This window comes from Mercurialis annua, linkage group LG3 (assembly GCF_937616625.2).
Source record: "Mercurialis annua linkage group LG3, ddMerAnnu1.2, whole genome shotgun sequence".
NCBI classification, from domain to species: Eukaryota; Viridiplantae; Streptophyta; class Magnoliopsida; order Malpighiales; family Euphorbiaceae; genus Mercurialis; species Mercurialis annua.
Window position 1 is genome coordinate 54853098 of NC_065572.1, and position 10904 is coordinate 54864001.

The following is a 10904-nucleotide window of genomic DNA, read 5'->3' on the forward strand; positions in this document are numbered from 1 at the left end:
GTAAAAAAATACATTAAAACTCTTGTATTTAATTTTTATACATTAAAATATTTGTACTTCATCTACAAACAGAAATAAACCTAGTTGGTAATAAATTATTTTTGACTTAAGTGGCAATATGCCCCTTAACTTGTAAACAATTGCTAATTAATTTTACGGGCAAATCAATACACGAACTTAATGATTATAGACAATTTTTCTATTTTGGCAATTTTCCCCCTCAATTTGTAAGTTAATTATCTTTTAAATTGGCAATTTTTTTCCTTAACTTGTAAGTTAATTGGCCAAAATGGCTAATTCCATAATCACCAAATTCGTGTACACATTTGCTAATAAAATTAATATATGTATTAATTGCCCATTACTTACAAATTGAAGGGGCAAATTGTTATTTAAGTCAATTATTTTTATCTATTTTTATTACTCTTTTTTCCCACTTCATTTTGAATTTTCTTCTCTCTCTCAACCGACGTCTTTCCTCTTCCAATTCATCCGTTGCTTTGTTTCTATTTCTCAGAAAATCAAAGTCATCGTTTGGTCAGCTATTGTCTCTATCTGTCGTTTGGATTATACTTTATGTTTCACATGAGGTATTGCTTTTCAAGAACCTTGTTATTTCGAATGGATTTATATCAATTGAAGTAAACTAAAAGAAAATTCACTGAAAATTTACCGCTTCTTGATTGGCGGAGTATATGAACATTCAAGAACGTGGTATTTTCAGTGAATTTTCTTTTAGTTTACTTCAATTGATAGACATATTAAATCCATTGATTAGTTTTAATTGTCATATAATTAATTTTTAGTTTTTTTTGATATTGTTGTTGAGAGATGGATTTATATTTTTAACTGAAAAACTAGCTGAAAAGGAATGGTAAATTCTTGAATCTCTAATTGTGGGTGAAGAAAAGAATCAGGTTATTAGGGTTTTATTCCCCTTTCGTTCCAATTAATTGGTGGGTGCCGTTTTGTTCTTTACGATTTTGTAATACTTGTAGGAATTTAATTGGAAACTTCATCACTGGGCAGTGACATATATATAGCTATAGCAGAGTGGTAAATATGAAATGTTGCACCCTAGGTAGCTTGAACACTTCATTAATTGAACGCATCCGATTCCAAAACTTGACGTTTCGGACATGAAATTTCATTTTTAATATAAGAAACATTAAAATAGTGCCGTTTTTCCGTGTCTGTCCAAGTGTCCCGGTTTTCGTATAGGTTGCATTGAATGCTCCAGATGTGGTGTAATTTAGAATAGGGGAAATCGTGGAACCGTATTTCAAATCTAATTAATTGATGTTGTTTCATTTTTAAGACTATGGAAGTAGAATCTTGCGATTATCTGTGCAACTTCCTGAAAATTTTCGTTTATTTTGATTTGGATTTCATGATAGATGAGATAGTAGGTTCTTGAAGGTTTTCTTATTCCTCTTTAATTTTTGAATATTCAGCGGCAGCCTGGGAGCCTACAATTAAATCAGCCTTTTCCCTCATTTCAAAACCCTAGCAAAATGAGCTCTGACGAGGATTTGGAGAAGTTGGACGAGTCGAGGAAGTACAAGTTGGCAGAACTCGATGAACTAATAAAGACGTCTCCTAAGCCCTGGATGTTTCTACGTCGATGTGGGTTGTTTCAACTGATGGGTGAGAAAGAATGTAAGTCTATTTCACTCAATTTTTAAAACATCAAGTTCTTGAGTGAAACATTGCATTAAATATCTTTTAGACCAATACTAAAATGGTAACAAAGCAACAGCTGAATTTGATAAATTCAGTTGAATCAGCTTGAAGCCTAAAGTACTATTGCACTGTATGTTGCTTCTAAGAACATAAAGCAATACATGAGCTCACAAATGGCCAATTCGAAAACTGGAATAAATGTTTTTATACCAGAAATTCAAATAAAGACAAGTGAAATATGCCAATTGGAAAGACTAAATCACACTTCTTCGATAATAAATAAGTCAAAAAGGAGCTCCAAGACTGCATCAAAATGCTAAATGCAGAAAATACTTTGCTCAGCTAACCCTTAGTCCTAATTAGTCGAGATTAGCAAAATGGCTTCATTTGCTGCATCCCACATGGATAAAGACACTAGATCCTCTTGACCCTAAGACTAGTTGAATATTTCAACTTTAAGAGTAGACCAATTGTCTTAAGTAGTTACCTTCTGCACTTTACTAATTTGATAAAAGTGCAGCGCACTAAAGAAATAACCCAAGAAAGTAAATGTTTAATGTGTTTACTTAATTCTGATTCAGTTGCTTATAAAGATATTGAAACTGCATGGGAGATTTATAAATCTTCGAAGAGCACAAAGGTGAAGGCTAGGGTTCTTGAACGTAGATCAGAATTTTACAAGAGCTACGAGGATCTCCCCGGTTTACGCGATTCTTATGAGTCTCAATTTGTCAACTATAAAGCAATGCCGGAATCTCGACTTCGTAAATATACAGCTTTTCGTGAATTCTTGGGCAACTATGGGGATCTTTTAGCTGAGATGAATGTAGAGCGGGAAAAAGCCAATACTCTGATAAGACAAGCTATATCACTATATGACGGTAAAAGTTACCCTTCCAGACTTAATGATTATTTAGAAGGGCTCAACGATGTACATGAAATGGCAGAAATAAAAAGTAAGGCTCTGGAGGAGGAGCTGTCGAATCCACCACCTGATACACAAAAAAAGAAAAATAAAAAGAAAAAAGAAAAGACGGTTAGCAAATCAGCCGAAAATTCCAGCGATGTGAAGGTATAAGTTGCTGTATATTCTTCTATTACATTGAGTTAAAACTGTCCGTGCTTTTCTTTTGTGCCGATTTTTAAACACTTCTACTAATAAAAAGAAAATCTATGTTCTGTATTGCAGAAAGAAATTATTTCGTCCAATGTTGGAGAAACCTCAGAAGCGAGCATTTCAACGACAAGAATCATTTCGTCCAATGTTGCGGATTATGAGAACCGTAAAGCAAGCAGTTCCAGCACTCTTGTGGTATAAGTTGCTGTATATTCTTCTATTACATTAAGTTAAAACTGTCCGTGCTTTTCTTTTGTGCCGATTTTTAAACACTTCTACTAATAAAAAGAAAATCTATGTTCTGTATTGCAAAAAGAAATTATTTCGTCCAAAGTTGGAGAAACCTCAGAAGCGAGCATTTCAACGACAAGAATCATTTCGTCCAATGTTGCGGATTATGAGAACTGTAAAGCAAGCAGTTCCAGCATTCTTGTGGTATAATTTGCTGTGTTTCCTTAATTTAAATTGAGTTTGGTGTATTTTTAGTGAACTTTACATGTTCGGTCGGACTTCAACTAATAAACAGAAAATATATATTTCTGCTGCTTGTTATGTGACCATTTAATTTACTTCTTTTGGGACTTATTTACCTTTATTCTCAGACAGTTCATGGTAGGATTGAATATTATTGTTCCTATAAGAAAGATGTTGGCTGCGGGGTTCATGCAGCAGAGCTTTTAATGCGATCATGGGTAGATGGAAAAGATGGAGTGAAAACCATTTCTTGCTCTTTTCTAGATTTTTCCAGTAAGGATACGGCACATTATAACTCGTTGGTAGCAAAATGTCTAGGCGATCATGCCGTGACAGTGCATTTAGTGCATGAGGGCTCGGTGATATTGGATGAGGTGAAGTGTGATTTGAGGGACTGGTATACAAGGGTCTGTAATTCTCTGACAGCTGAAGATGAAAGTTCATGGTTGACATTTATTGAGGACGATGTAAAAAAGATATTCAGGTTTATGCAATAACTATTTAATAATTTACATTATTGCTATGATAATTTGCTAACTTTTTAAATTTGCAGTGGAATCTTCAAGTCCTTAACCTTATTATATCATTCCAATGTCCATGGAAATTGGATTAATGGGATATCTATTGGTAAAGGTACTCTTAATGGGAAAGTATATAGTATGAAGTTAGTAAGTGGTACGTATATCTTGATGAATTAATTTATTTTTTATTTGGAATAGTTAATAACTATTTATTTTTTGTTATATAAAGCAGAATGTTGGAGTTATTTAGATGATTTCGATGATTTGTTTAAGATCGTTCTTGCTGTCTTGAAAAGAAAGCAATTTAAAGGGTGTGACGACCAGGATGGTGAATCGAGTGAATACTTTCTTTTCAAGACAGCAAGAACGATCTTAAACAAATCATCAAAATCATCTAAATAACTCAAACATTCTGCTTTATATAACAAAAAATAAATAGTTATTAACTATTCCAAATAAAAAATAAATTAATTCATCAAGATATACGTACCACTTACTAACTTCATATTATATACTTTCTCATTAAGAGTACCTTTACCAATAGATATCCCATTAATCCAATTTCCATGGACATTGAAATGATATAATAAGGTTAAGGACTTGAAGATTCCACTGCAAATTTAAAAAGTTAGCAAATTATCATAGCAATAATGTAAATTATTAAATAGTTATTGCATAAACTTGAATATCTTTTTTACATCGTCCTCAATAAATGTCAACCATGAACTTTCATCTTCAGCTGTCAGAGAATTACAGACCCTTGTATACCAGTCCCTCAAATCACACTCCACCTCATCCAATATCACCGAGCCCTCATGCACTAAATGCACTGTCACGGCATGATCGCCTAGACATTTTGCTACCAACGAGTTATAATGTGCCGTATCCTTACTGGAAAAATCTAGAAAAGAGCAAGAAATGGTTTTCACTCCATCTTTTCCATCTACCCATGATCGCATTGAAAGCTCTGCTGCATGAACCCCGCAGCCAACATCTTTCTTATAGGAACAATAATATTCAATCCTACCATGAACTGTCTGAGAATAAAGGTAAATAAGTCCCAAAAGAAGTAAATTAAATGGTCACATAACAAGCAGCAGAAATATATATTTTCTGTTTATTAGTTGAAGTCCGACCGAACATGTAAAGTTCACTAAAAATACACCAAACTCAATTTAAATTAAGGAAACACAGCAAATTATACCACAAGAATGCTGGAACTGCTTGCTTTACAGTTCTCATAATCCGCAACATTGGACGAAATGATTCTTGTCGTTGAAATGCTCGCTTCTGAGGTTTCTCCAACTTTGGACGAAATAATTTCTTTTTGCAATACAGAACATAGATTTTCTTTTTATTAGTAGAAGTGTTTAAAAATCGGCACAAAAGAAAAGCACGGACAGTTTTAACTTAATGTAATAGAAGAATATACAGCAACTTATACCACAAGAGTGCTGGAACTGCTTGCTTTACGGTTCTCATAATCCGCAACATTGGACGAAATGATTCTTGTCGTTGAAATGCTCGCTTCTGAGGTTTCTCCAACATTGGACGAAATAATTTCTTTCTACAATACAGAACATAGATTTTCTTTTTATTAGTAGAAGTGTTTAAAAATCGGCACAAAAGAAAAGCACGGACAGTTTTAACTCAATGTAATAGAAGAATATACAGCAACTTATACCTTCACATCGCTGGAATTTTCGGCTGATTTGCTAACCGTCTTTTCTTTTTTCTTTTTATTTTTCTTTTTATTTTTCTTTTTTTGTGTATCAGGTGGTGGATTCGAAACAAAATTAACACCTTTTTGTCCAGATGACTTCGGGCAATGGCTTCTGAGAGCCTGATTAATGCCTCCAGCTGTCTAACTGTCATGCGATAAGCAACTCTACTACCTGGTGCTGTATCACCTTTCCGAAGAACAACATAAGAATCCACCAATAGTTTTCTTGCTTCAGAATCGAGCTGCATAGTTAGCGTAGTTAAACCGGGCAAGGTATTCTGCCCAAAGAATTAGAAATAGACATACAAGAGGCAGCAGCAAACCTTTGGTTTCAAAGTTTTTGCATATGCAATGTAACGTTTTATTTGAGCAGTTGTGAATGCAGGAGCAAGTGCTTCTTCATGCTTCTGATGAACTCTTACTATGTGATGAGCAATGTGGTAATCAACTTGATCGTCTGGGTCATCAATCATCACATATACTAGATCAAATCTTGAAAGAATTGCAGGAGGAAGAGCCACGTTGTACTGGAAAAATGCAACACGAGGTAGTTCAAGGAAACAATGCAAGAAACAAAAGAAAAGGATTCCAAGTTCATGATGAAACCAGGTGCAAGAGAATTCTCACCTTCAGTGGTTTAGTTTTATCATATCGTCCTCCTGCAGGGTTAGCAGCAGCTAAGATTGATGTTCGAGCATTTAGTGTTGCTTGTATACCTGCTTTAGTGATGCTTATTGTCTGCTGTTCCATGGCTTCATGAATTGCCACCTTCACATCCATCAATCATAATATCAGAAATGACAACAGTACACACCAAGTAAGTCGGTGATACAAGAACATTACCTGGTCTTTGACGTCCATCTTGTCAAATTCATCAATGCAACAAATGCCATTGTCAGCCAGCATCAATGCACCAGCCTAAAAAAAGTTGACGTCAATGACAGTAGAGACATTGAAAGCACAGAATGACATAAATGAGGTTAGATGCAGAAGGTCTTTATATAGAGATCTAACTTAGTATCTTTTGCACATCAAATTTGACAATGGAAATTAAATGCATTAGACGGCTAATCCATTTTCTGGTCCTGGTGGTGTACATTTTATCAACTCCAAAATATTCCTCAAGGATACCACACCCAAGAATAACTTTGATGTGTTATTTACAGCATATAAGAAGGATCAAAATTTAATAATACATTAAAAAGTGCCTTTGGCTTCTGATTGAATACTAGGTATTGCAAACAAAATTCTAAAAAAGCTACTTAGGCCCCCCCGTCACCTATTAAACTTATTCAGAATGATTTTAGTATACATTTCTGCATATCCGTAAATGCTGGTTTACTCATTCGCTGAACTTAGAAGGCAATAGATTACAGGGATTTTGCTTAAGAAGCTAGTAATAATAGGTATTCACCATATTCTGACAGAGATGGCACAATTGATATCGCTAAACAATGTTTGATCTTTCAAGACGATCTAAAGTGCAGCATATATTGAAATCTACCTCAATACAAAACTCCCCAGTTTCTGGTTCTTTCGCAACTGTTGCTGTTAATCCAGCAGCAGATGAGGACTTGCCAGATGTATAGACAGATCTAGGGACTATACCTGCAGTGTACCTGTAGATTTATATATCCAGTCATACAGAAAATTCCTTGTGATTGAGCTAAGAGTGAAATATTAAAGATGAAAAATAAGAATGAAGAATGTGGCACATACTTGAGAAACTGGGACTTTGCACAGCTGGGATCTCCAACAATACAAACATTGATGTCACCTCTAAGGTTGATGCCCTCATGAGTGAACTTGTGGACACCACCCAAGAGCATAAGAAGAATTGCTCGCTTGATGTCTTGGTGACCAAAAACAGCTGGAGATATGCTATCAACCAGCTTGTTAAAGAAATCAGGAGTATTTCTCATTCTTTGGATTTCATCTCTCTCCTCATCCTGCCAAAAATGAATCCAACCTGATATAGCTTAGCGGACATTTCAGATGTATAAACAGAGCATTACTGAAAATATGTAACAGATGAATAAACTTACTGTGAACTGCTGGGTGTCATCCTCATCAACGTCCTTCTTTCTATTTCTGATGTCATTATCCCTTCTACCATCACAAATCTACAACAAAGAGCAATTGTGAATTTCTAATAGGTGCGGAAGACACATCATCAGGACAGTAATGTCGAATAATGGGCAGACAAGAGAAACCTGCACTGAGTTGGCAATAAATGCAAGACGATAGGAGAGGTCTCTCACTCCGAGTGCTTTCAGACCCCTCACACCTTCTTGTCCACCAGAGGCATTCTTTCTCTGGGGAGCTTCTCGACGACACTCGGATCTCTCTCCCGGGGATGCTAAAGCCATTATATCTGGTATTACAACCACAGAACCGGTGAAAATGACCCTGAAGATGCACCAAAAAGAACAAAGCAGTGAAATGAGTGAAACATAGTGGTAATCAAATTGGGAGGAAATCATAACTTCAAAGAAACTAATTGACTCAAAGGTCGTGGATGGAAATGCCATTAGTTGTCTTACGTGTCACCAGCTCTAGCCTGTTCCACAATATCATGACGAAGTATAACATCCAGAGATCTAGGAAGGGAGCCTGCAGGAATCTCTTTGGAAGTTTCCTGCATTCTGACCCTCTGCCAATCAGCAAATTTACTCTCTTGTTTAAGCAATGCCCACTTTCCTCTATTACTGCAAGTGGGATTCACACAAATGATAGGCTGCAAAGCCATAATCACAGACATTGAAACATAAAATTAGGCACAAGAGAAACACAAACACAAGCACATACTACGAAAGCAGAAACAGACGAACAAACCTCAGTATATTTGAATTGCTGCTCAACATTCTTGATGACACCACCACATTCCAAGCACCTGAACGTTCCTTGTAAAAGCTCAGGCCTTACCTCGCTAGTCCGTGTCACAACTCCCGACACAGACACCAATTTACCAACTTCTGCTGTATTAAGCTCTCTTAACCTACAAAAAATAAATCACATAAATCAAAATCCATTCGAATAACTTCTAGCATGTACATTAAACAACAGTATTATAATTTAAGAAAAATCATGGGCTATTACCTCTTAGTGAAGGGGATGTTATAGAAGGCAACATTAATATCCTTATTAGGGTTATCATCAGATATAAAAGTAGGATTCAGCTCCATCACGAACCGTTTGCACGCATTCTTTAAATACGGCTCAAACCTAAAATACTCATAAAAATCAAAAATTAGGGTTTCTTAAACAAACAAAACAAAAACATCAGTCCTTATTGTACTAAATTAATTACCTCAAATACTCATCGGAGATGGCTTTCTGGAGAATATCATTGTAACGCATAACGTGCGAAAAATCGATAAACATAGTAGTTGATTCATTTTCTTTCATCGTCTCAATTTGTGCCTGATACGAATCTTCTTCCATACTATTCCTCACATCAAATTTAAAGCTGTTGTATCCACAAATACATCAGAATTAAAATTTAAGTTTTCGTTGCAAAAAATCAAAATCAATGGAATAATAAATACCTTTGGAGAAATTCGAGGAATATGTTCTCCACTCGCTCTGCTTTCACGTCGGTGAAGTAGCCGCCGAACGCCTCCATTTCCGGCTAGATTTTGATTTGATTTAGAAATGGAAATTCTAAATATGAGATTGAAGCTGCTGAATGTGGAGATTTTGGCGCCAAATTTGGTTGTGTGGGTTGGGGTGGTGGTGACTAAGTGACTGCTGTCATGGTTATTGTGGCGGGAAAATGAGAGAGATTCCCGCCAAATTGGGACTTGTAGCCCATCTTTTCTAGTGTCATTTGACTTTGGGGCTAAAGCTGTTTATGGGCCAGTATAAAGTCCAGTTTTAATCACAAAGTTGGGTTGTTTACAGGAGAATACCCTATTTTTACGGGTAATCTACACAAATCCCCCAAAAGTGGTCATGTCTATTGTTTTTAGGGACGATGACAAAAGTACCTGAAATTTTAAAAATATTTACAAAAATATCTGTAAATTTTTTTTATTTACAAAAATACGATTGATTTAAAATTAATTACAAAAGTACCAAAAAATGAAAATTAATTACAAAAGTACGATTTGTATAATATCGGTATAATTATGGTATAATTTTGGAATATTAAAACTATAAATCAGATAATTTAAAAATAATATTTGGTTTATTATTGGTATAATTTCAGTATATTTTCGGTATATCGATTATAAATTTTTATATATTTTTTCTAGCTGATAACATGTATATTTTTTTATATGTATTTTTCACAATAGTTGGTAATGAACTAGAGAATTTGTATATTGTTGGTATAATTTTAGTATATTGTTAGGTTAATATTTAATATGTGATGTGGTGTAATGTTGATGTAATAATAAAATTTTAGTATATTTTGATGTGTGCACTCTTAGTATACTGTTGGCATAATTTTGGTATATTATTAATTTAATTTTTAGTAAACAGTTTGATGTAATTCTGGTAAATTTTTATTTAATATTAATAAAATCTCAGTATATATAATGTTGGTATAATTTTTGTATAATATTGATATACTGTTGATATAATGTTAGTTTTTAGTATACTGACATTATAGCCACAGTATACACCGTATGTATGATATTTTTTTATATTTTTTTTACTTTTGTAAATATTATTAATACTTTTGTAAATAAAAAAAGTCAACATGTAGTTTTATAATTATTTTCATTTTTTTTGGTAAATGGTGTAATTTCCTCTTGTTTTTATCTCAACTTTTTTATTTTTGCAGTAATCTCTCAATAAAACAAAATAAATTTCACAATTCCCTCATAACTCAAAATATGTTAGCCTTATAATTAAATATGACAGTATTGCCCTTTCTATAATTTAGAAGATTATTCAATGAATTGTTACAACGATGTTGGTGATATTTGAGAAACGGTAACGATGTTACTGGTGATAATCATGAGAGTGACGGTGACGGTGTTGCTGGTGATAATTTCGGAGACGGTGGTGCTAGTGATCATTTGGGTAACGGTGGTGTTGCTGATAACTTGGGTGGCGGTGGTGTTGGTTATAATGAAACGATAACGAAGCTACTGGTGATAATAATGGAAATGAGGGGCTGGTGTAAACGATAGTGTTGGTGATACTGTTAATTAATTATTTATTTTATTTTATTTTTACGATATATTTAATTATAATATATACTTTTAGCATGCAATTTTTTAAATAATCTTTATATGATTAAATTCTGTACATTTTTAATCATTTGAAAAAAATGAAAATTGAACTGAAAGTAAATTTAAAAAAATTTCAAGTAAACTGAATGTAAATTTAATATAAATTTAAAGTAAGCTAAATTAAAAAATAAATTTTACAGTAA

At 34.0% G+C, this 10904-nt stretch overlaps 2 protein-coding genes across 3 annotated transcripts; one reads left to right on the top strand and one right to left on the bottom strand.

Annotated features, from left to right (window-relative positions):
• The first annotated feature begins 442 nt into the window (after positions 1–442).
• LOC126671879 (uncharacterized) lies at positions 443–6744 on the top strand. Its single transcript, XM_056105278.1, has 4 exons — positions 443–590; positions 1455–1659; positions 2265–2755; positions 2873–6744. Exons 2-4 carry the CDS (start codon positions 1515–1517, stop codon positions 2999–3001), a joined length of 765 nt encoding a protein of 254 aa, XP_055961253.1. The 5' UTR covers positions 443–590; positions 1455–1514; the 3' UTR covers positions 3002–6744.
• Positions 2530–9288, bottom strand: LOC126671878 (DNA replication licensing factor MCM6-like). 2 transcript variants are annotated; one of them, XR_008790470.1, is made up of 15 exons: positions 9067–9284; positions 8829–8987; positions 8618–8743; positions 8354–8516; positions 8062–8255; positions 7732–7927; positions 7564–7641; positions 7238–7467; positions 7023–7137; positions 6362–6436; positions 6146–6286; positions 5842–6045; positions 5599–5760; positions 5000–5362; positions 2530–2675 (listed from the first exon to the last, which is right to left on the bottom strand). XR_008790470.1 is itself a non-coding variant. In XM_056105277.1 (15 exons), the coding sequence occupies exons 1-15, from the start codon at positions 9141–9143 to the stop codon at positions 4464–4466; spliced, it is 2388 nt and encodes a 795-aa protein (XP_055961252.1). In that variant the 5' UTR covers positions 9144–9288; the 3' UTR covers positions 2704–4463. The 2 variants fall into 2 exon arrangements, 1 of the variants encoding a protein (XP_055961252.1); XM_056105277.1 differs by lacking the exon at positions 2530–2675 and adding an exon at positions 2704–4832 and having other exon boundaries at positions 5264–5362; positions 9067–9288.
• Positions 9289–10904: the final 1616 nt, after the last annotated feature.

Excerpts from the sequence above, each read along its gene's own strand:
- LOC126671879 (XM_056105278.1), top strand. The coding sequence starts at position 1,515 with ATGAGCTCTGACGAGGATTTGGAGAAGTTGGACGAGTCGAGGAAGTAC. Across the intron at positions 1,660-2,264 it reads ACTGATGGGTGAGAAAGAAT|TTGCTTATAAAGATATTGAA; the intron begins GTAAGTCTATTT and ends ATTCTGATTCAG. Across the intron at positions 2,756-2,872 it reads AAAATTCCAGCGATGTGAAG|AAAGAAATTATTTCGTCCAA; the intron begins GTATAAGTTGCT and ends TCTGTATTGCAG.
- LOC126671878 (XM_056105277.1), bottom strand. The coding sequence starts at position 9,143 with ATGGAGGCGTTCGGCGGCTACTTCACCGACGTGAAAGCAGAGCGAGTG. Across the intron at positions 7,928-8,061 it reads CAGGCTAGAGCTGGTGACAC|GGTCATTTTCACCGGTTCTG; the intron begins GTAAGACAACTA and ends GTGCATCTTCAG. Across the intron at positions 5,363-5,598 it reads GAAGTCATCTGGACAAAAAG|AAAGAAATTATTTCGTCCAA; the intron begins GTGTTAATTTTG and ends TCTGTATTGTAG.